Source organism: Hyposmocoma kahamanoa, unplaced genomic scaffold, assembly GCF_003589595.1.
Source record: "Hyposmocoma kahamanoa isolate Upper Pololo Valley unplaced genomic scaffold, ASM358959v1 240, whole genome shotgun sequence".
NCBI lineage: Eukaryota > Metazoa > Arthropoda > Insecta > Lepidoptera > Cosmopterigidae > Hyposmocoma > Hyposmocoma kahamanoa.
In genome coordinates this window covers 1,728,588-1,755,174 of record NW_020653757.1, presented here as the reverse complement: position 1 = coordinate 1,755,174, position 26,587 = coordinate 1,728,588, and the positions used below count along the sequence as shown (strand labels likewise).

Below are 26,587 nucleotides of genomic sequence, written 5' to 3'. Positions count from 1 at the left end.
ATTTAAATTGATTACGTCTCTGTGTCCAATAAGCTGTTACAATGCGGTCTTTGGAAAAGGTTTAAATGTTTATTTGTTAATTAAATTCCAATGAGAGAATTGACCCAATTACAGCTAGGTTACTACTGTATGTTGCTGTTGTAGGGGTAGACCTTTGTGGGGGTAGACCTCTAACTAAAAAGTCAAATTTTAGTTGCGGAAATTATTTTAATTAAATTAAATAGTTAAGTATAAAGTCTAAAACATTTTTGTAAAACAATCACTTTCACTTTTGTGTTTTGACAGGTAATACGTAACATTTTTATTTTTTGTCTCTTTTCGAATACTATGTATTTTGATTGTTAACTTTAGTAGCTCTAACAATAAATAGCGTGGATTAGAATTTTAAGCCCTAAGTAATATAATCCATAAATCTTAAACATGGGCGCGGCTCTTTTCTAAGAAGATGAATGTTTTCTATGTGTATGGAACGTTTATGTTATTTTATGTAACAATAAATGGCTGACGTAAATTGAAAAAGTAGCTTGATTTTGGGTTAAATACAAACCTTCTCTAAATGCACATCCGAAAATAAGTCCCGTCACACAAACACACATTCAAGAAATGTTTTGGAAGATCACAACAAACACTTGTCAAGGAATCACATTTTTGAAATTTATGCACTTTTACATTCGTTCTCAAGTCGTCATTTCAATTTTATTTTAAAAACATAAAAAATAATTAAAGAAACATCCATGTTAGTTTTTTTGGCGCGAAAATACGTTAGAACCGCTGTCATTTTTGAAAAAAGAATTCAATCCGTTTTTTTAAACGTAAGCATCACGCAAGGCAGCATTGTTAAACAAAAATAATTTCTTCAGAAAAAAAAGTCGTTTTGATCACGTGAAGGCGATTTTTCAAGTCGGCCATGATACGGGAGAAATTAGCACAACAAATCACTTTCAATAACAAATGGTTGCACTTTTCTTAAATAAAAATTAAGAATTTATACTTTTTAAATTTCACGATTGAAGTTTTTGAGTCAACAGCAGTAATTTATTGCGAAATTTATAAAAAAATGTTAGCAAAAAGTGTTTATTTTTGTTTTGCCTCCAGTTTCTAAGGCGACATGGCTTGGAAGGCTGGTGTGGAGCTACTGACCATTGTACAAAGAAACTGGGTGGTAAGGCGAAACCCCTTGAGGGGGTGTGTTGTTAATCACATGGGGTGGAATAATTTTGCTTTTTAATTATGGCAGAGTGCGTTGCTGATTGTGCCGTTTAACGTTATTGGGGTTATGATGTCGTGTTAAGACAGTTTAATGTGTTATTTATTCCAATTACAATCTTTATACAACACGTGTATGAACTAAATAAGGAATTTTTCGCACGACCTCCTTTCGCACACGCTTTGTTGTGACATGAGCGAGGGTTAGAGCTAAGATTATGAGTAATCTAAAAAGCACGTGGAATTTAATTAGATAACGGTATCTTGTGTTTTTGGCGCCCACAAAGTGACTCAAATATTTCACATGTAAGTCACTGTGTGGGCGCCAAGATGCAAATTACCTAGTTTATTTTAAAATTTAACTTTTTTATAACATTTTTATGATACTATGTGATGGGAGGTACTAGTCGTGCGTCTGGTGGACAGCGACACGCCTGTCCATAGCAGTTGCAGTGCTACTCAGAGCTTTAAATCGCAAACATTTGATGTGCACTGCCATTGCGCCCGTCATCCTGAGACATAAGCCCTTCAAAACGATTACGTAGTAATGTTTACATTACGGCTTTTTTTATAAAATACAAGTGACGGGATATACAAGTCGTGCGCCTGATGGTAAGCGACACGCCTATCCATAACAGTTGCGGTGCCACTCAGGGCTTTAAATCGCAAAGATGAGGCACAAGGTGCCAATACTTCCCCGGACAAACTCTTTCGCAAGGAGCTCTACTGCTACTAAAAAACTTTTTTCATATCACATTGAAGTGTAACAAAGCTTTATGTCTGATGTATGAATGTCTGTGGACGATATCCGTGCAGAAGGGACGTGTAACCTCTTTCCGTTTCGTGGGAGGTTGTAAATTTTGTGGCATGTTCCAACTGAGGTGCGGTTGCCTCCGATTGCTTGTTTGCACCCTTGAAAATGCAATTCGAATTCTACTTTATATCTTGCGAATCAACTTTAGGGTGATTCGGTTTACTTACAAACTTCTAAGCGATGTCCTTATGAATTGAATGATTAAGATGACTAAATGACAAGCATTGTCACCATTAACCACCATTTTTAGAGTTGTATTGGAGTTACCGTAAAAATTGTAAAATAATAAATTTTTACAGTACACAATGTTAAATCGGAATGTATTTTTTTTATAATTTTACAATTAATGTGATTTTTTTATTAAAAAAATAACTGCGCATTTGACTTCCATCTCACCTGATGGAAAGTGACGATGAAGTCGACGATGGAACATGTACATGTATTCACTCTCGTCTTGAAAAGAACTAAATTATACCGTTCAGGGAACTAGTCTGCTGGCAGGGTACTTCCATAGTATAATGAATGTCCTAAGGGATTCTCATGTAGGGTAAAGCAGCAGATGTACAAACCATATTAGTGTTGCAAAAACGAGCGATTCGTTCTGTGTACCGTTTAGGTTCTCGGATTTCTTTCTGAGAAAAATTTAAGGAGACGGGTATCATGGCATCACAGTACATTTTGTATGCCCGTAAAGATATATATAATTTCATTAAGAAAGAAGATATCCATAATATTAACCTTAGAGCTAAGTCCAAACTGGTATCACGATTACGTTTAGTAGAGTAGCTAAAAAAATGACGTTTTTAAGTGTAAAAATTTACCTATTCAATAAATTATTATTTGACTTAGGAAATTTCACTCCAAAGTCCATAACCAAATAAATATGGAAGCGAAAGGCTTAGCATGAATCCTTGGAATATCCACAACTTAGAGGTGGAACCTCAGCCAACGTCTAGTCCCCCGCTGATGGAAAAGGGAAGGCGGAATCGTGAAAGTCCCTCTCACACTCTCCGTGATACATCCGATAATCATGCAATGTTACAGCGATGTTCAAGGCTCTGCAGCTTCCCCTCTACTAATGCCGAGTAACCTATAAGCCTTTTGGCACGAAACGATCACCAATATTTTTATACTCCAATACGTTGTCGCTTCGCATAGTGCAAATAGCCGTCTACAAAGCCTGTTGAATGACCTTAAACAAAATAAAAAGCCTACTTATATTTTGAATAATGGGATACTATAAAGATTACGTCTTCAACACATCACACGTCCAATTGTTGCGTACGAGTCTCCACCAAGAATGCTTATGTTATAATTCACCACTCTGGTCAGGTGCGGGTTGTGGATATCACGCGTTTTCCAAGAGTCGTGAACTTTCTCCGATTAAAAATTTAAGTTAATGAGGAGCAATAAAAATTTAATGTATAATATGTGGAGGTAAACGTCGCGCGTCGTGATGAAACCTGCATGCCAAAGGAGATTCATGCCCTCGGAAAACGTGTAAACTCCCCAATTGGACTAGCGTGGCGGAGTCTGAGAGGAGACCCGTGTCCAGCAGTGGAACGTGATGGGTTGTGGATGATGAGAAGCAACCGATCTCCCATTGGGCTAACAACGCGCACAACCTAACGATACCTTTCACGTACATTGTTGTAGTCAAAATACCATTTTCTGCTTTATAACTTAAATACATATATCCTTTTTTATGTATATACGTTTCACGTTTGAAAGTAAATACACACAAAAGAAAAACAGAAAAACAGAAAGTAAACACTTCGTGATTTCTTTGCTTTTAAATATGAAACCTATAATATATCTACATAAAAATTACATATTGCACTGTTAATACAATAGTGTATTAACTCAAAAAGAGGATTTTGTCAGAATTAATGAAAAACGAATTACTCACTTCCCGCAAAAAAAATCTTTGAAATTTATATGTTATGTTTATTAGAGACACTTAAACAATTTCTCAAATATATTTAAAACTGAAATTGCAAAAAATAATTTCATGTGTTTGAATAAAGATTATTTTGGCAAGAAATAGCTCACATAAAGTGTGTCTCATTTTGAGTCAAGTAGGTATCTTTTGATTGTTTCTTACAATATTCTAACGACAGAAATATCACATATTTTGAGTTACAACACTATTGTAATAGCAGTGCGATATTTAAGATAACTGGCAAAAAATGGTATTTTGACTTACAATTTACCTACCTGAGATATTTGTTGCTTTTGTTGTTAAAAGTTGTAGTGTCGTGACATGGATGTGTTATTGGTGTGACATTGATGATTTGATGATGATTAATCTTTATTTTGATAAATCTTCTAGTTTTAATTAATAGAAACTTCTGACATTGGTACGGTGTTTTGACCAAGAAAGCGCTCTAAAAACGATTGCTCCATCGTATCGTAGCTATAAGAGTGGCAAAATGGCAACACATTAGGGTAATTGAAAAACGCGGGCTGCGCCTTTTTGATTTAATAACCCCTATCGGTGATCTGTGCTCCATTTCCAATATGGGTTAATAGTTACAAGATTTATAAGGATGTAAATTTGTTGTTTCCGTCTCTCTGTGGTTCAGAATAGGGATAGCTCCAAGTTGGGCGCCAATAACAACGTGACATTTTACGGAAATAAATCAAGTGAAACAAAAAGTTTAAATTAGGTAGAAATTCGCTAACTGTGGGCATCAAATTACTAAATAATTCTTTAACTTTATTCCAGTTTAAGTTACTACTATCGCAGAGAACAACAAAGTAACACTATAGTTAAAAGGTAAAAGGGATTAAGTGACATCGAAGTTTTTTCGCTTAATTCTGATTTTAAATCTATAATAGCCTGTACGGTTTTGGATTTTGGTAAAATTACAGGCACATGGGACTTGGCAATTTCTGATCTTTGCGATTTAAAATTGTGTCGCTAATCATCTGGCGAACGGCGTGTTCGTCCCGTTTGGTATCATAAAAAAAGACACACAGTTTCACGCCTGTCTCCTACTTGGGTAGGCAGATACCACGAACTTTAACTCACATCAGACTCGTCGTACTTATTGTTGATTCTCCTTACTCTCTGACCTTTTTAATGATATTTTACCTTCATTTATAAACAATAAACCCTTTCTTTAGTCCGTTTTTCTACACACTGATATTCAGTCGTTAGATTTAAGGGTTTTTTCAGAATTGAAGCAAAAAATTTATTTCATTGTTATGACAAATTAAAACATAAAAAATACAGTTATTTACGCGACGTCTCTAGTTAGCGATGGTAGCTGTAAAGGTACCCTGCTTAGTGAAGAAATAAATTTCTCACAGATGGCGTTACCATACCATACCGTAACCAAAAACAAAGATCTGCAACAACTATGTACAAAAAAAAATTAGGTCTGCTGGTTCGTTCCGTGGCTTAATTAGCAGAGCATCTGACAGGGATTGCCTGAGAGTGCTGGCTCGAATCCAGTCGGGTCGAATTAATTTTCTTAGTGTTTCGATCCTTGTTATAATAATTACAACAAAGTAGTGGAGTAATTTCACAATAAATAATGGAATATCGTGGTAGTAAAACATCGTGTATAAATTAAATTAAGAAGCATATATAGTAGTAGGTCCAACGAACTCATAACCTTGAGTAGATCCAAATTTAATTTATGAAATTTCAAATTTGTAACGCTCCCTTGCACAATTTAGAAAATGTCACTTAGCCCCCCTTACCTTTTAACTGCTGGTTTTACTTACATACCTAAGCATTATGCACCACAATGGAAAACAATAAGAAATATAAATAAAACAAACATGGCAAATGGGTCTACAACTCAGCTACAGATGTCTATGTAACCATACAATAATATAATAATAAACAAAAAAATAGGGTCCTTGTTGATGTTCTGCTAAAACCCATACTGGTGACACGGCTGCGCAAACTTTGAAATACAAATACGTAATAGTATTTATAATTGAAATATTATAATATTATTTAAGAATGTGTTTCGTATACAATACTTTCGTGAACCAATAAGGTCAAAATACTATATTTTTTTATGATGCCAGGTATGAGAATGTACTTTACATTTTCAATTAACCTCAATAAATTTTATCTATAAAATTAATAGATTCTCAGGGAAACCTTAGGGCCCATCGCATTAGCATGGCTATAGGTACAAAGGGGGATTGCTGCTGGTATCTTAGGCACCTTGCCGCGGGGACCCAATTTTATTCATATATAATTTAAGGTCAAGGAGTTGGCTATGGACCGTGAGGAGTGGAGGAGGCTACACCGACAAGAGCATGGCTCTTAAATAAAATGAATGAATAATTTAATCGTTAATACGCTTTAGTTTCTAGTATTGTAATTTCTTCTCTTAACAAACTTACACAACAGAAAAAAACCTTATTTAGCTATGACGGTGTCTCGATGGTGATGATAAAATTGACCCTTCCATTTTCCCTGGATGCCATCTGCACGATAGTGAATAAGTCTCTATTGGACGGACATTTTGCAGAGGCCTGGAAATGCGCGATTGTAATACCCTTGCGTAAGAAATCCGATATTACTGACTACTGTCAACTCCTATAAGTATACTACCGGCCTTATCGAAGATAGTGGAGCAATGCCCTCAGCTGCAAATTGCAGTATCTAGAAAAAAACAGTATCTAGTATATTGCCCTCTGTACAGTCAGGATTCTGCAGGAATTACTCGGTCACTGCTCTTCTAAACATAACAGACGATGTACTCACCGCCTCAAATGAGGGTCAGGGAACATTGCTTTACTTGATTTTAGTCGAGCTTTCGATTGCGTAAACATACCACTTCTGCTGGGAAAATTAAGATACTACAGGTTCACGGAAGCGCTTGGTTCCAATCATATTTCAAGAACCGTTGCTAAAGGGTGCGCTGCATAGGTGCTGAAGGCAAGGTCACTCTGTCCAGCAGTATTGGTGTAAAAAGAGGCGTAGTTCATGGTTCCATATTGGACCCAACTTTATTTGCAATCTATACAGCGAACATAAGTAAGACAGTAATGCATTCTCGCCTTCACCTTTATGCCGACGATAGTCAATTGTATGTCCACACATTGCTATTTCTAAATTAGACGCAGATATCCAAGCAGATGCTGATTGGTCCTCAAAACATGGTTTAGTGCTTAATTGAGTGTTTCCATCGCACTCGGAACCAAAACTCAGATAAATTGATAAATAAGTATAAACCACTTATACTGGTCTCTAGCAAATAGGTTCCGCATGAGGGAATTGTACGTAACCTGGTCTGATAATGGACGAATTTTTAAGGTTCTAACGACATGTACTTAATAAAATAGCAGTGTTTTGCATCTTTAAAAACACTATAATATCAGACCCTATCTGAAGGAAGAGATGCGCTTGGTGTTGTATAATGAGCTACTCTGATATAGTAAATGTTTAACAAGGTTATGGTAGAATAGCAGAGGCCGTGTGTTTCCCGCGACCGCTGAGTCATAAACAGTTTTGTCTTGTTAATTAACACTGTCTTTGATTTTATTATAAAATGTATCACTGTTTTCAAGACAAATAAATGAGTTTATTATTATTCGTTGAATGGCACATTTTGTATATGACGGGATTGATACAATCGACGTACAAAGAACGTTGTGCGTTCGTTTGCGTGCCTTATTCCAGCGTGGCCATGGTCGAGTTTTTTCAATTTGACTAGTCATATATTGTCGCCATTTAGTCGGTTCTAAAGTTATAATTGTCCGCGCTGGAATAAGCTTATCCCAGTGAGCTTATTCCTTGGTCACAAAGAAAGTCGTCAATTATTCGGAAGCGAATTTTTGTAAGGATATTGTACATAGCATGATGAACTTTATGGTCGATTGTAACGTACAAACTAGATACGGGCCAAAATATAACACTCTCAAGATTTGCTATGTACAATATCGTTACAAAAACTCGCTTCCATTTCGTTCCGCCGCAATAAATTGAGCCCTTGTCGTAAAAAACTAGATTTAGACGTTACGCCGTTTTATAATTGTGGGGATGTTTTACTGTTCATGGAATAAGCTTATTTAAGCGGTATCATTTTTGAATCTCGAGAACCAGTTTTATTTATTATGGTATCAAGTGATGGGACGAACAAGTCGTGCGCCTGGTGGTAAACACTTGACGATTTAAAAGACCTAGAAAAGTTGTGAATTAAGCATTGACTTACAATTATATGGACGTCCGGTCCGCGCTAAAAAGTGCCCGAACTTATAGGGCGTTAAAATCGTATACAGAGCGTCATTCACGCTGTAGTCTTCGTTTGTTCGACTGACAGCGAAGCAAGCAGAATTAGACAGTACTGCGATGACATTACAATTTAAATTCAACGTTTTAGCTTTTTCATATTCCTTTACATGTCACTACGTTTAAATAGGTTGACTTGGGACATTTTTTTCGTGGTTTGTGTATTAGACCCGTCGTCCATTTATTTGTAAGTCAATGGAATTAAGTCACAAATTTTGTAATTAGTCGCTTTTCTCAAGCTGAACGAAAGGACGTCGAAATCAAACGCAAATCATTTTTGGCAAAAAATTAATTTAATTTATATTAATAAACGAATATAAGCAAATATTAACAATATTCACATAGTTATAATTGAAGAGATATTATTTGCACCGACGAATGTTTTTTTTCTCCCGGAACGACTTATCCTTTGAATAAGGTAATAAAACCATTAAAACTTCTTTTACTTAAAGCGTACACGCAATTAACGATCTTGGTCCACGTACCAGTAATGGGTGCTTTAAATGCTTTTTATGTATTCTAGTTCTCAATTATTTAATTACTCAACGGGTCTTTTTTATTTAAAAGTCGATACTCCCTAAAACTCCCAACTGCCAACTATTTTGTTACTAATTTAAAAAGTTATTTACGTATAAATTGTAGTTTAGAATTAAGTGCTTATTTAAACTAGTTGTTTGCACTTGACAGATTGCACGTGCGTTACCGAGACGAATCACTCTTTTGTCCTATTGTACTTTAAAGATGAAGCGATAAGACGAATTGGTGCAAATAATATTTCGCCAGCTATAACGTAGCCCACACTTAGTGTTGAAAAAGTTGGCAAATATCTTCGTATTAAAATCTGTATGTGCGTCAATGTTTGCGACTATGGAAAACTTTTTAAACACAGGGTGCGGGCTGTTTTACATTTTTATCAATCAAAGTACAGCCACAGACAGTTACAGTCTAATTATACTGAACAACTCATCAACACCATCGTCGTCACCATACCATCGCTTTTTCGTAGAAATAGCGAAAGCGCCATTACGAAAAATTTTTGAGGGGAGCTAGTTTTAGTTTTACCGACTGTTTTAAAATATTTACGTCCTGGTTTAAATTCAATTTTAAAACTTAAAGTTAATTAAAACCAAAATTAAATTTTAAGACAGGACGTAAATATTTTAAAACAGTCGTTAAAACCTAAATCCTGCTCACCGGAATAAATTTTCGAAATCGTGCTTTCGCCCTTTCTACAAAACACCGACAATATTAAAGCCCACTGCCGGGGAAAGACTAAAGAAGCCTGTGCCCAGTAGTACACCATAAACTCCGCACAATCTGTGAACATTATTTTATTTATGAGCGCGGACTGCACTACATGTTATAAATTTAGCACAAATTAAAAACCATATTTCATAAACTAATAATAATTTAAAACTAAATTGTGTGCAATAATACAGTTAATTACATCATTTACATGTTTAAAACCTATATATTTTTTTAATTAATAGCACGAAAGCAGCTCCTTCTAACTGTAAATTGTTTAAATCATACTCTTCTATCTAAATCAAATAACTTTAACAAAGTACAAACTTTATACAAAGATAGGAAGTATTATAACAATTTAGGCTGCTTCATAAACTGTCTTAAGGCACCAAAAAATAATACTAGATTAAAATAAAAATCTACATTTTTTAAATTTATATCTAACTTTGAACATAAATTTACAAATAAAATAAATGCTAAATAATATTGAAATAAATCCATTGGTTCATTACGAAATTCTAATTAAAACCAATCATAAAACGAAGGCATACAAAGTTAGCTTTGAATATTTGAGTTTTTAAGTTATTTATTGAAAAATGTGTTAATAAAAATTCAAATACAAATTACTGTAATTTTTAATATGGCAGTCCTTTTGTTTACCAAATACATCCTCCGTATATATTGCTTTTTAGTTACAAAAGGAGTTGGAAGTCCATATCGTTCATTTTATCTATAATCATATTATAGAACCTGAACTTTTCCTGTCATTTTTTGCAGAACTTATTTTTGTGTATCTACAATATAATAAGTACAAAAATGTTTTTTATATAGCCATAATTAAAGAACTACAATAATGAATTAATGGATGCCTTAATTAAATTAATAAATTTCGATTATACATTTAATTAATACATGAAATAATTTCAACAGACACTATATGGTATAATCACAATAAAAAAATACTTTTCCTGTAGACGGCTTGCCAGTTTAAATACCATGAAAAATAAACAATATGCAATGCAATAACACGTTATAAAGAATCATATTTGGGTGAATTATTTTATTTGACACAGGACAAATATCTTGACCATATTGTTATTGAGGCTACATTGCAACGCGCAAGGGTCACGTTTTACTTGATAGGAAAAAAGAAAGAAAAATAACCGTAAGAGGTAGCAAAGAAAAGATTCAAGTGAAAATAGGTTTCTTTTTAACCGACTTCAAAAAGGGAGGAGGTTCGCAACAAAACTTGGCTAATAGATGTAATTCCACGAACTTTTGATGTCGGTTTTTTTTATAAAAAGTTATTGCAGAGTGCATTTTTCAAGATATCTGCCGCGATTTAAATAACTATTGTTGCATATCCCTTAGTACATGTTTTAATATCGCCCCTTCTGTGTCTCTAGGCGTAGTGACCCCCGTGTCGAGCATCCCCCGTGGACTCGTGGTGTCGGACTCTATGCTGACATGTGAGGAGGTTTCTGTGGCGTCAATGTTCTGGAAAAGGAGGTTGTTGGAACCTGTTGACGGGTTGCGTTTGTGACCCACGACACCTACGTCTTGAAGGTTCGGATGGGGACCTGAGAGAAGATTAAATAAATTTAAAATATTAAGGTTAAAATAAATTTGTTACGGTGAAAAAAGTCGTTAAAAACCAAAAAGGCCAGCAGGATGCGTGCGGTTCGTAAGATATAACAATAAATGACATATTTTTGGTCGATATAACGTTCAACGCATATAATTAATTTAAGGTATACAGATATTTGTCATAATCTTGGATGATATAAAGGTCACTGGGTATAATAGACGATTGATATAACAACTTTCAATCTAATATACCGATGGCATAATGTTCATTTTATATAAACACTTCATATATAACATTCACCGAGTATAATGTATTATAAATAAAATTCCAGTGTTTTTTAAGTGCAATGACGAGCGTAGCGAGGAGTATTAGGCACAAAAACACACAAAAAGAATCTTATAGAACTACTACTGCTCCTAGATTAGGCTGGGTTAGAATCGCGACCATAACGGCGCGCGAGCCAAGCGAGCGTGCCGCGGCAGCGGCCGGCGAAGTGCAAAGCCAAATTTCGATCCGAAATCAGTAGTTATTTCGATTAGAAATCTTATTTTTGGTGTGAAAACATTATTTTTGATGGACATGAGTTGATGTATATGGTTTTTTGAAATAATGTGTAATATTATTTAATACAATATGCTGGTAATACCTAAACCGTTAGTTCATTATGTTACCTACATATTATATCTAATGTTTGTTATACTGAATATTTATTATACACATTGAAATTGCCTTTTGTTGTTCCACCTCTTATTGGTTATATTTAATGAGTGATTATATGCTAATAAATTATATCAAAAGTTGTTATGCCAAGTGAAAATAGATTATTTATTGTTAAATCTTTCATTACACACCCGTGGCAACCGACACTGGATTTGAACCAGTACCCTCAGGCAATCCGTGCCAGTCGCTCTGCCAATTAAGCACTAAACGGACCAGCAGGGATGCTCCAGCCAGACCGAATGAATTTTTCTTAGTGTTCGATCTTTGTCATTAATAAGTAGAACAAAGAAAATTCCTTCGATCTGATTCAACTCGAACCAGCGTCTGTTGCCAAATCGGAGCCACCGCTCTTATCAAATGGATCGAGTCTGCAGATCTTACGGTTTATTCTGTGCTTGTTGCAGGTCTTTATAACGGGTTCGAAAACAGCCGTTTAGGAAAATAAATATTTCTTTGTGTTTATTTGATCTTTAATAGCAACAAAACTGCTTCTGTGGCCGAACGGTTACCATGTTGGTCTGTCACACAGGACCCGGGTTTGATTCCTGTTTATTGTTGTTAAGAGTTGGGGTGTAATTTGTGGTTGTTTGTGTGTGCCCATGGCACCCGCAATACAGGGTCTCCCTAGTGCAGGGCTAAGAGAGTGTGCGTTGCGTTACATCTTTAAAAAGTAATAATGTGTCAGACAAAAAATATACCGTCTCAAATTAGGGAATTCCTTGTACAATGAGTTCCAGAGCAACGGTATTCTTTCTGGGCCACCCAGACGAGAAAAGTTCATTTTCTAAATTAGTCCTACAGGGAATCGAATCCGGGACCTCTTTAGCCAGCGTTCCAGGTGCAAACCGTTGGGCCACTGAGGTCGTCTGATCTTTGTATCAGTAATATTTGTAAATATTTTTGGTCAAAATTTATTAGAATAAACAATGTCAGTTACCAAGGGTAGAACTCCGTCTAGATCCAGGAGTGGAGCTTCTACTGGTATTACCCTGCGTCAAGCCCATCATATTAGGCAATGGGGCCCTTGGTTTCGACTCGTTCTGCAGGAACTTAATGAATTCCACCGCCAGTCCTTCGGTCGCGTTGGCTGATCGAACTAAGCCGAGGCGTTCGCATTCTTGCTGGTTGAAATCCAGGACAGTAGACAAGATTCTTAGAACTTGTGTTCTGGAAAAAAGTGACACGTTAATATTTTTATTACCTTCAGAAATGCTATGGTATTTTAATAATTCCAAAGATTTTTTTTTGTTGCAGGAGTACTTTATTATCTGGAAATCAATATTGTCAAACCAGACATAGAATCGTTTTGAAAATTTGTTACGTAGTGTTATTTAAACATATCATACTAATGCCGCGCCAGTAACACGTGTATTCCAGAGCGCATACGCTGATCTACCGTCTCTGCACAATCTTTGACTGATCCACGAAAGAAAAAAAACGATGGAACTGCCTTAAGCCTCGATTACATTACTCACACATTCATAATTTTAAACATTATGAAAGCTTGACAATGATTGACCGTAGTTTATAAATTAAAAAGAAGTAACAAATTTTATGTTAATATAACTCAAACTGTACCCAGTTGGCATATCAATGAAAGTTCAATAATTATTGTAAGTTACGAAATTTTGATTTTATATTAAAATTTCCATCAACGTGCTGCCATCTAGAGGTCAATAGCTGGACGACGACGAATTCGAGATGTTTACTTAGTTATTGCAGCGGTATAAGGTTTGAAAATTTATTAAAATTAAATAAAATAAGCTTTAACGATGATATGAAACACTGCGATTATTAATTTTGCACTCCAAAGTTGCAAAATCAGGCATTTTTTCTACGATTCTCGAGGTTTTGCGCGAGATTATTGACACGGCTATAACGTACAAAGTGAAAATGGCGGGCCGAGCTCAAGTATATGGCACTCCGCGTACTGTTGGCATACGTGACACGCACACTAAGCACTTCTGCTGCGTTTATTGTTCTGTGGTCTGGTCTAATTCAACTTAATTCTTTATTGCACTAACCATAATACTACATGGGATGGAAAATGCTTAGAGCCTTAAATCCTTGTAATAAATCCTTTGGCAGACGGGCGTACGTGTGTGAAATTAGGTTGGAGTACACTTACTTGTTGGTGCTGTTCTGAGCAGCAGTCTGCACGTAGTTAATGACGAGGTTCTTCACCAGATTCTTGTCCACTTTGTCTTGCTGGTTTGATATCGCATTGTAGTACCTTTCTTCAGCAGCCGCCACAGACGCTTGGAGAGTTCGTACTATAAAATCGAGATTATAAATATTAATGACTTATGAAATTTTTTTTAACGTTAAAGAAAATGCTGCAGAGGATTTTTTTTCTAGACAACCACACCAAATTACCTGGGCCCAAAGTGCAAACTTTTAGGCCACTGAGGTTGAAATTCCATTGACAACACCATTAGTGATTTCAATCACTTTAGGGTCCAAAAGAGTTTATTGATCTGATTAATCATTATCCTGTTCAAACCAAGTTCTTATCAGTGTAGCCTCCTCGTCTCCTCACACAGCTATAAAGGGGTCAAGGACCTGGCTAAAAGTTTCCAGTAGATAATTAATACTAGAATGTTTACAGCAACAACTATATAAATAAGTAACATCGTACTGCTCAGTAATAAAATAACTAAAGTGTAAAAAATTTTTTTGGGACAGTCACACAATAGACTTAAAAAAAAATACGTGGCAGCTATATCGACCCCTCCTACGTAAAGTATCGTATGTCGAAATTGCCATGTTTACAGGGGAGCGTTTTAAACTTCTGAATTCACTAAAATAAGCATAATACGTGACTTTGGCATTTCTTAGTTTATATTCGGCAAAGCTCGTTACTCACATAGAGTATTATAAAATTCTAGATATCGGTTAGATGATCTATGATGATCTATATGATGATTACTCTATGTGAGTAACGAGTGAATTCAGAAGTCTCAAATACTCCCCTGTAAACTTGGCAATTTCGACATATGATTCTTTACGTAGGATACGGTCGATATGCCCATTTGGCTGGTGTCAAATTTGGTAAAAATTATTGTTCTATTTCGTAGGCTTTTTTCGCTTTCCCATAAATATTCTTTTGGATTATGCCACTTTATTGAGCGTGCGACATAATATAAACATTATTTACAATAAAAGTATGTAAACAAATACGTACTACAATCTACTCTTACCATGCCAATTGTCTTGCAAAACGGCGTCTTCTAGGGATGCATTTGCGCGCACGATTTCAAAGTATTATTCAGCCACTGGGTAGGGAACGAAGGGCACTTAACACTATTATTGGGTAAAGGAAACCAATTTTATTGCATCTGGCATGCAGCAGAATTTCGGAACTTTTGATCTACGAACATCCAATACATGAATGTTTAGCACTGTTTAGAGGTAACAGTAAGTGCTACAGTGGTATGGCCTCTCCCACTTCCAATAAACTTTTGCTTGTATTTTTACGGCAGATCAAAAGCTTAATCAAATTAGTTCGAGTGTAATTGTTCTTCGTTCTCCATATATTCATACCACCAGTACCTGAAGTAATACTCAGAGACAATGCGGCAGGTCTTCTAGCTTCTAATCTTCTACTTTGACGATGCAGGAGAAAAAAAAACGCTTTACACTTTTAGAATTCTTGCATTGAAAATGTGTATAGTCCGATCATGTTGCGAACGCAGGATTGGCCATTGTCATCATAAAAGCTTTGTGATTGGCTACTTTCAATTTCGTACAGTATTTCATGTGATATCACAGTTACGTGATTGGTCAATGTATATTTTTTACAGTATTCGCAATAAGAATGTTGAAAAGGTATTTTTTTAGACTAGGTCGGTAGTTACTCCACAAAAATGTCATAAATCAGAAACTGCCTACATACGAAATTTATACTGTTTCAATGCAAAAACTCCACACAACAAAGACAATACAATAGTGCTACAAGACAAAATGCACGTGCTATAAAAAAACATACGCAAAAGTAAAAGAAAAAACATTCACAAAAAAACTTAAGCACAAAAAATGGTGAGACACAGAGACGTCACGACGTGATGCCAGACACCTCAATCAAACCCCATATGGTAATCTGAGTTACACGCGACAAACCATGACAGCTGTCAAACTGACAGTGACACTTGACAGCTATCGCGGCGTGATTAAGCCTCACAGTTACCAAATGAGATTAGACCGAAGCAGGCAAAGCTTGCTTGATGATTGAATACGGCGGGCACTGGTGTAAAGTGTAACTAAGAGTTTAAAACTTTGACCAAACAATAAGTCAAAAGAATTGCTCTCACTAATGCGAAGCCACGCGTTAAAATGACACTAACTAACATTACATGCCTAATACATGAAAATACTAGAGTTGGATTTTTAGAGATTAACAAACTGACAGTTACTATTGTCATTTTGAAAATAATGTTGCCATTTTAGCTGTACTAATTTAAGTCGAATTTTCCGTGGTCTTTAATCATGATCTTCGACACGATGACGACAAAAAATCTACCTAAATACGTGAATTATCCGTTAGTTAGTCAATATGTCTGAGTCACACAACTCACACTACAGTTTTCTATTTAAAATGTTGCCATTGTTTATTGGATAGTGCTAGAATTGTCATCGTGTTCAAATGGTTACCGTGCTGGTCTGCCACGCACAGGCCGGGGGAAATATTTGTATGGTCTACATTTATTTGTCTCGTGAATTTGGGTCGTGTAATTGTCTATCTGTGTTTCCATGGCACCCGCGACACAAGGTTTCCTAGTGCGGTTTGGTTCAGTTGTCAATGAAACAGACTTCGTCAAAAAGAAACGTTAAAGATTTTAAATTTAATTAAGATTTAATTCAATGATTACATATTATGAAAAAGATATAACTTCTATAATGACCCACTGAGGCAGTGAAGGCAACCCTTTTAGACAACTCTATTTTTATTTTACTAAATAACTTTCCAACCTCTAAACGTCAGCTTGTTATCTCTAATATAAAAACTACAATAGTGTTTGGCAAAAATAGTTACTATTTTAACTAGAATCTACAAACGCTTTTAATAGTAATATTAACTTTTATCATATACTCCAGTAGCAATTACAGTACTAAGTTAGTGATTGAGTGTTGCCTGACAACGTTTAGAACCCACGAAGCGGGTTGACAATAATTACTTTTGTATTCTGAAGTTATGGGTCATTTTCTGCTTAATAAGAAATCCCTAGCAGGTTTACTGCTTTTGAAATGAACAATCAACAATTAACTCAAACAAAAAACACGTAAAGCAAAATAAACGTAATGTAAATAGACATAATTAACATGAAGCGTTACACGAAAACTCACGTGTTTTGTATTTCATGTATTTCTACATTGTTGCTGCTCGGCATCCAGCTGTATACCAACTAGTAGCCTGGGCGTTTAAACCCCAGAATTACCAGCTGATATTTAGCCAGATACCGTTGGAAAATCTGCTAGTGGAATTTGTAAAGACCGAATCTAAGTTCTGCATTAAGTAAATAAAATCAAACGAATCACGAGAAGTACATCTGTGAGGTACTATTGTAGGAGTGTGTCACACAAATAAAGTTTTAAGGTTATGTTTTATCGTAACTGAAGTAAAACAGGCAATGTTGTGATAAATTAAGGTAATTTAAGTCAAGGTAAATAATTCGTGATGTGTTCTACACATTTATAAAACCAGACCAATTTAAAAAGTCCTAGGATAGGCAGCGTAAAATAGAAGTTTTTGGAATGAGGATTAAATACAGGATGGAGACAAGCTGCTCAGATTAAATAATATAATGCATAGATTAAATATAATATGTATAATAAATAATGATATGTTCCCATTATGTCCTAACGTTTTATTTCTCGTCAGACGACTGTCGTTCTAGCTCTTCCCATTGTCACGATAGTCTGTCGTCGTAACGTCAAAAAAGTCGTGAACGACAGTTCGTGTTTTACTATATGTGAACAACTTCATTTAAATATACAAGTCACAACATTTTAAACGCGCCCTTCGTTATACTCGTATTAATACGATAAAACTGTACAAGTTGAATAGTAAAAATCATTGACTATAATTGTAAGTCAATGGTAAAAATTCACAATTTTTAAAGTTACTTAATTGATCGATTTCACGTGTCCTATTTAACTATATTTTACGTACTTTCTGAGTACGGGTTTTCATAAATAGATATATATATATATATATAAATATCACAAATAAATAGTTCGCCAGGTTAGCCCTATGCACGTAGGCGCTTTCACATGGTTTTCGACGATAATACTATTATTATATAATAAGCTCCCAAATGCCTGGTCTCAAATTAAAAAATTCCATGAGTGCCAGAGTAACGGAATTAACTATAAACTCTTTCCAGAACACCTATACCAGAATCAATTTACAAAAGTTCATTTCCCGAAATCCTGGTCGAACCCTGGAGCTCCTCATCCAGCGCCCACTTTGAACCTTGTTGTACGTGCAAGTCACAATGTTTTCACCGTCAGCGAGGACTACTGCTATTAAATGTTCACGAATGCGTGTAACTTAGAAAGTTATAAGCCCCGAAAGGTGGACCTTACAATTGAGAAGCAACCGATCTCCTACTGGGCTACTAATACTAATGCCGATGTTGTAATGTAAATAATTTACTTTTCGTCAAAAATTGTACGAGAAATCCTTGCGATTACAATATCCTCTAATTCCAATTCCAAAATGGCGAATTTCACACTTGTCAAAAGTTCGTTTAGAAATTTGTGCAACGTTTCTGCCTATAATTGGTGTTACTAAACACGATATGCTACCTAGTGCGTAGCTTAGTGATTTCTAAAATATAAACAAAAAAACATCTACAATTTAAGAGCGTAAAATGACTACAACTAATTAGTTATTCAAGTTTAGACACATAAGAATTGTCAAAAGGCTATCTAGTTATGTACAAATACATTTCAATAAAAAGATAGATGCAATTACAGTCAAATTTGGATATCGAGGTCATTCAGGCACCAAAGATTTTAGTATTGAAAACTAATTGATGTGCTAACATCAGACTCCATAAATATGATTCATTTCTTCTAAGGTCCAGAACGTCTCTTAATCAAATTTGACTCTACAATCATCACAATGCTCTTATCGCAACTATACATCACAATAAATATATCCAGCAATGTCTTACCTTGCTCCTTCAAATCATTGATTTGTGCTGTTTTAGTTTCAACCTGGTCACCTAATCTGGTGGCAGCTTGTAGGCCTGCCAAGGACTCTTCCAGCTTTGTATTGAGATGAGCTATTTCATCTTGAAGATAACTGTTTTGCTTTTCCATACTTTCCATCTTGTTTCGTATTTTCTCTGTAGCTGCGTGTATGTCGCGGTCTTTATCTGAAATTGCATTTGATTTACCTGTAAGTACATTTCTAACTTCGTCGAGTCGATTCTTACCAATGATGATTTATTTATTATGACTTATTTCGATTTTGGTGTATACAAATAACAATGTACATAATAAATATTAGACAACATTACATACGTTGCTCTGATTCCAAAGTACGTAACAAAAGAACTTGAGTTATGGCAATCGGAAACAACGACGGTGCCACAAACACAGAAAAGTTAATTTTCTACATTGACCCGGCTGGGGATCGAATCCAGGACCTCAAGAAATGGTAATACCATCAAAACCGGTGTGCGTATGTAATAATATACAATATAACGTCTCTTTTTAGACTAATTGCCTGATAGCACTAGGTAAATTTCTAAGCTGTAACTAGTATATAATTTCAATTAGTTACGTTCATGTATGAAAAGGTAGAGTTATAAGGACGGATGGAACTCAGAATGTTCACTTTTGAAAGCTAAATAAGTTAAGACCAAAGTTATTTCAGCAGTGTCAGATACGTCTGTTATAGTTACGACTTACCCAATTGGAACTGCTCTAATACAACTTGCAAGTTGGTGAGCGCCGCTTCGCTGCGGTTTCTCGCGTCTTCAGCCTCACTCAGTTTCGCTTGAACATCTTCGCGCTGCTTTTCCATTAATTTGATTTGGTTCCGGAGTGTCTCTACTTCTTGATTGGCCCGGATGCTGAAAAATATTAAGATAGCAACTAGTTCATTAGTGTGCAAATCGTAAAGGCGATCGTAAACTGTTCTAGCAAATGGAGAAAGTATCCTTTACTTTTCTTTACTTCAAAAGGACGGAGGTATTCGCTTCGAATTTTCCTTTACTTGTCGACAAGTGACAAAGAGGTTAGATGTAATGAGATTCCTGAAAGGTCGATAGGTTCGTGGTTAAGCAGTTAAAACAAGCTATTAACTAACCTATTACTAGTATAAACAGTACTGGTCTGTTTTGCTCGATCTTCGACTTGGCGTAGCCGTGCCTGGACTTCGTTCATCTTCTGTTCCGAAGCCATTAGCTCCTGAGTGTAATTCTCTTCCATCTCCATCAGGTGCTGACGGAGTCGTTCCAGTTCACGTGTTGAGTTTTGTTCTAATTCTGACAACTGAAATTGATAAAAGGATTCATGAGTAATGAATTAAGGCTACCTATCATTCCACACCTCACTCTATGTGACATCGATTCATCTTGGAAAATGAATGTAGCTTAGCAAGTTCATGGAAACAAACGGTGTTCTAGGTCTAGGCTACATTAATGAGTCATTGAGGACTGATGGAAGTATGATCTATAATTAAGCACGAGTGTAATTATTGCGATCGTATTTGATTACAAATAATGAAATAAAGAATCGTTAAATAAGGAATTTACAATGTCAAATATACTTTTTTAGTAACTGGGGACTTCATTTCCTCGGCACGATCCGGCACGATCTGATCCACATCCAGGTTTATAGGTCATAGGAGAAGAATTTGTTTCATGAAACAAGTTGCAATATAAAGTTAAGAGAATGTTACTTATGAGTAATATTTTTCATGAGGACAGACGTCACAAGCAATTATGTCAATAACGTCAATATAGTTATTTCTGATCGCTGACTTTCTATTAGTTTCGATGCATTGAGATATATATCTCACGATGTGCCCTGTCATTTACTGGAATGAGCGTGCTAATTGTAATGATAATGGCGATGAATAGTGATAATATATTACCTCATTCTGTAAATCAAGTTAAGCCAAAACTTACCTGTACATTTTGTGCTGTCAATTCCTTAACTGCCTCCAATTGTATTGCCAAGCTCTTGTCTAAAGTATCACATTTTTCGGTTAAGTTTTTAATTGTCTCATTTGCTTTAAGTAATTCTGATTTCATGGTTTCATATTCTGTCGAATTTTGATTCAATGATTTTATGATTTCGTCTTTCTCTTTTAATGTAATCTTTAGATTCTCGCAATTTGTACAATTTTCCGTTTTATTTTGTATTAGTGCGTCTTTTTCTTCTATAATTCGCTTGAACTCATTTGTTTGTTCTAACAAAATGTGGTTTAGTCTTTGGATTTCGGTATGATATTGTATACTTTCATTGTGTTTAAGATTTATTAGGTTTATCAGTTCACTTTTTTCCTTAGTGGCGTTCTCCAAAATTGTTTTGTACTCCGTACAAGATTTCTCCATTTGTTCACTCTTCGATTTCGCGGAAGTCAATTCATCTTCTTTTGTCTTTAATTGAGTTTTAAGTTCGGTGAGTTCTTTCTCTACATCAGCCAATTCTCTATCTTTTGTCGTTAATTGCGTTTCTAGTACGGTGACTTCTTTTTCTATTGTTTCCTTTACTTGAACTAATTTGGCATATTCATCATTTACGTGAGTTAAATTGTCTGTGATTTTTATTTTGTCTGTGAGTTCTATTATGGATTGACTCAGCTCCTTTATTTCTTTGTCTTTGTTTTCTATTACAGTTTTATATTCCTTACACGTTTTCTCTAATTCTTCTGAACGGATAGTCAGTGCTGACAGATGTGAATTTCTAACATTAATTTCTTCATTTAAGAAAATAATTTGTTTACTCATATCCTCTTTTTCATATTGCAATTTAGCTAATTCTTCAATACTTTTGTCACATTTAAATGTATTTTCATTGAACTTTTCCATAATTTCTTTTATTGAAGAGGTGAGTTTCTGAATCTCGTCATTTTTCAAGTTTAATGTTTTAGTAAGATCACTCACACTTTGATTCAAAGTTTCTATTGTGTTATTGCTTTCATTCACTTTAATATTAAGGCTATCTATTACTGTGTCTTTCTCGTTTATATCTGCTATTAACTTGTCAAATTCTTCTTCGAGATGCAATATTTTCTTGTCTGTGCTGAACAATTCTCCTTCAAGTTCCAATTTTCTTTCGCTGAGCTTGTGATTCTCTTCCTTTAATTTGGTTATTTGCGTTTTACAGGTATTTAGTTGTATCACTTTCGCTTTTAAGTCATCGATCGTTTCTTGTAATTCAGAAACATGAGCACATTCAGCACTTGTGTTGTTTTTCAAAGTACTGTTTTCAGCTCGAAGCTCTTGCTCTACTTTTTGTAATTGAACAACATCGTTGGTTAGTTTGTGTATTTTTTCAGCCAATGACGAATTTTCTTTTAATACACCTTGTAACTTTTCGTCGAGACGAATTTTTTGAACTGCAATCGTATCTAATTCAGATTCTTTGTTTAAATCCTTTGGTTCTGTCGAATTATTCTCCAGAATAACATTTTTTTCCCCGTGTTCGTGGCTATGTGTAAACACTTCATTTAGCCTGCGTTCAAGATCTTCAAGTTTCTGATCTAGAGTTGTCTTCAGAGTCTCCAGTTCCTTATTTACAAGTACGCTTTCTTCTAACGCATGTTTTAGGTCATCAATTTCTTTTGTAAGAAGTACTTTGTCATTTTCAATTATGTGTATGTCTATTGATAATTGTTCGTTTTTGGCACTTGTTGTGTTAAGTTTTTTCTTCAACGCGTCAATCTCATCATGAGCTTGTTGAAGCTTAACCGTGTAGTGGGTATTACTCGAATTTTCCAACTCCTGTACCTCTTTAGCTTGATTTTTAAGTTGGTCCAGCTCTTCAAGCATTACGGTGTATTTACTCCTCATTTCGTTTAAACTTTCCTGTAAAACTACTTTTTCAGCTTTGACTTCAGCTAGTTCAAATTCTATTTTGAGAATTTCATTTTCAAAAGTTTTATTTTTCATAGTACAATGATCTAGTTCTGTTTCTAATTTCGCTATATTGTCTTCATGAGTTTCTATTATTGGTTCTAATTTGGACGTATTCTTTAAGGCCGCTATTTCAGAAATTAGAAAATCATTGTTTTTCTTCATCTCATTCAATTCACTTTCATAATGCTGAATATCAGTCGTCAAAAAATCATTTTCTGTAGTCAAATCATCTATTTGCGTTTGTAAATGATTAATATTGTGATTTTTCTCAGAAAGTTTGTGTTGAAGGGTATCAATATCCTTTTTAAACGCATTGAGCGTTTTAAAAATACTTTCTAGTTTGAACAAAATAATTTTGTCTTCAGATGCAGGTATTTCACCCAGGTAATCAACAGGCAATTCAAAATTCACATATTTATTGTAAAGTTGCATTATTTTTTCAGAACCTATCTTTTTATGATCACTGTCTAAGTCTTTTAGGGATAGCTGATGTTTCAATTCGTGTATATCCCTTTTAAATTTTTCAATTAAACTTTTGGCATTATCGTCAATATTAACTTCATCTAATTGCATCTGATTGGAATTCCGCCTATGCCTCAGCTCGTGCAGTTCTTTTAAAATTGCATCGTAATTTTCTCTTGGAACAAAATTCGATAATTCATCATGTTTATTACAAATTTCCACTTCATGCTCCAGCTTTGTGACTTGCTCTTGGAGTTTGAAAACTTCCTCGTGCAATTCCTGATTCTCTTCTTGAAATTTCTCAGCGTTTTCTCTTAATAGACTATGAACCTTTTCTAAATTGCAATATTTGTGTTGCAGCGTTTCGTACTCAGTTTTGTATCCTTGTAGTCTTTGGATTTCTCTATCTTTTTCATCGATTTTTTCTACAAATAATCGGATCTGTGTGGAGTATTCATTATTTGTATTTTTTAAATCTTCATGTTCCTGTTTCAATACTTCGAAGTTTTTCTGCAATTCCTTTTTTAAAGCCAGAAGTCTTTCCATGGCCAATTGATGTTGAGTGTCTAAGTCCTCCAGATTACTTGTTAAATTTAGGTTCTCTTCTCGAAGTCTTATGAGTTCCTGTTCAAGTGGCTGGGTCGATTCTGGATCTCTAGCTTTCAGGTTGGATATTTCAAGCTCCAGTTCGCGGATTTGGGATTGATGTTGATTATCCACAACTTGCTGAGGTAGTTGTGGCGGAGGATCCCAGTACCAACTGGATTCTTCATCTTTAATGCCATTTTTTCGAGCAAGCCTCTGTAAAAAAAGAAACAATATGTTTCATAAAATGTGTATTTCAAAAGCAATTTACTTAATTGCTAATTACGTGGTGAATATTTCTATTAACTCAAAATTGTTCGAAATAGTCTAACATTACTTTTGAGACAAAGGAAAATATCACTAATAGTTAACTGTCCACAATCAAGTGACCCAAATGACAAACGGAATGTTTTAAAACGAGTAAACCTTAAAGAACTTTATAGGTAACTCATGCCTCACGACAATGTGAGCGAGAATTGTACATAAACTGTACAACCGTTCTCATATGTCGCTTATTGCTCTAACTATGGTCATACGAGTTACCGGTAAACTTCTGTGCCAGTCTGTACAGCAACGCACCGTACATAAACGGTACAGTACCTCGCAAAGCTTGTGATAACATTTTGTACGGAAAGCAGTAGAAATTAGATACGAAGAAAGACGCAAGGGTATACACGCGTCTGTTCAAACACACGATAAGTTATCTTCGTTTTAAGGTAGAGAAGTGAGTCACGGAGTATAGGTTCTGACGAAACGTTTTAAAAGGACGTTTAAGTTTTAAGTTTTGGGTCAATTGTTACGGTAATACTTAACAGCGTTGTGTGAACAAAGATATTTAATAGGAAAACGAGACATGAATGTAGAACGCGACCAGTCCTTAAAAACCTTATGAAATGCATATTTGTGTATATAAAAGTATTCATAGAGAGCGATAGTCATGGATTTTCTTACATTGGGTTAACTGTAACATGCAAGGTAACTCAGGTTATAGCGATTTAAAATAAAACTGATCGTGTTATAAAGTTATAGAGTTATAAAGATGCAACAACGACAAAACCATCACGAGCATATTGAAGTCAGTTGAATTGTAGCTTTTAAACACGACATACTTAATGGCGGTACTTGAATTTTCCTTCACTTCGTCCTCAGTTTATTGGGATGCATGCATTACAGGAGATTAGAAATCCTTTACATTCCGAAATCGGTTTGAAAAGGTATACAAATTTACAGGTTGGTAGTACATAGGGCGCACTGTAAGTTTCCGGAACTGGCCACTTACATAAACAATATTTAAAAAGTAATTACAACATTTTAAGATGGAACTCTATGGCTGTAGAATACAGTTTGTATCATCTGACTGTCACTTGTTTTTACATTGCGGTGTCATTTTAGAAATTAGTTGTCTACATCACCATGGATTTAACTCGTGAAAATTATCATAGTATGATTTTCTATGACTTTAAGTGTAATGTAACAGCTCAGCGGAGCTTCGCTCAGTTTCAAACTGCTTTCGGCGATGAAGCACCATGCAAGATGAGTATTTGTAGCTGGTTTGCAGAATTCAAACACGGTCGTGTGAATCTCAGTGACGAATTTCGTGATGGTCGCCCGTCCACTGCTGTGAACAACAAAAACATCGATGCTGTGCGCCGTATGATCAAAACAGACAGGTATGTGACATACCATGACATTCGGGCATCTCTAGGCATAGGCATGAGTCAAATACAATCAATACTACACAAACATTTAGATGTGAAAAAGCTGTGTTCTTGGTGGATCCCACATAATTTAACTTAGGCTCAAAAAACGGATCGCGTCACTTGGTGCAGTGCCATGCTTACCAGATCCAACGAAGGGGTGTCAAATTTGGTGTGGGACATAGTAACAGGTGACGAAACATGGATTTATAGTTACGATCCCATAACAAAGCAGCAATCGAGCGTATGGGTCTTTCGAGATGAGCCGAAACCAACCAAAGTGGCGCGCGTGCAAAGTGCCTCTAAGCGGATGATTTCTTCTTTTTTTAATAAAACTGAACACGTAGCTACTGTTGCTTTGGAGAATCGTTGTACCGCGAATAGTGATTGGTACACGACCATTTATTTGCCGGAAGTTATTGGCAACTCCGTAAAAATAACTGTGAACGCCGTATCATCTTGCACCACGATAATGCCAGTTCTCACACGGAAAGACAAACAAACGAATTTTTGAAGGTGAACAACGTTGACCTTATGAGCCATCCCGCGTACAGTCCCGACCTGGCACCTTTTGACTTTTATTTATTTCCAAAAATTAAGAACCACTTACGTGGTCAACGATTTTCATCACCTGAAGAGGCTGTCGAAGAGTATGGAAAATATGTTTCAGAGATTGTCACGGAGGAATGGTATAAATGTTTTCAAAATTGGGTCATTAGCATGAAAAAGTGCATCAATTAGCGTTAGCGGAGATAATTCTGAGAAACAATTAATTCATTTTTTGAACTGCCTCCGTGGCCGAACGGTTACCATGCCGGACTGCCACGCCGAGGTCCCAGGTTCGATTCCCGGGCCGGGAGATATGTTTGTATGGCTTACATTTATTTCTCTCGTGAGTTTGGGTGTAAT

General features: G+C 35.5%; 1 protein-coding gene across 1 annotated transcript in view; it reads right to left on the bottom strand.

The window, feature by feature from the left end:
* Positions 1-8,660: 8,660 nt before the first annotated feature.
* LOC113228745 (thyroid receptor-interacting protein 11-like) overlaps positions 8,661-26,587 on the bottom strand; it is a 73,931-nt gene continuing 56,004 nt past the window's right edge. Inside the window, exons 3-9 of the mRNA XM_026462109.1 lie at positions 20,979-24,197; positions 20,156-20,340; positions 19,756-19,919; positions 19,014-19,217; positions 13,964-14,108; positions 12,773-13,002; positions 8,661-11,107 (exon numbers count right to left, since the gene is read on the bottom strand). Coding sequence (XP_026317894.1) covers positions 10,878-11,107; positions 12,773-13,002; positions 13,964-14,108; positions 19,014-19,217; positions 19,756-19,919; positions 20,156-20,340; positions 20,979-24,197 — 4,377 coding nt within the window. The 3' untranslated portion in view covers positions 8,661-10,877. The remainder of the gene's footprint in view (positions 11,108-12,772; positions 13,003-13,963; positions 14,109-19,013; positions 19,218-19,755; positions 19,920-20,155; positions 20,341-20,978; positions 24,198-26,587) is intronic.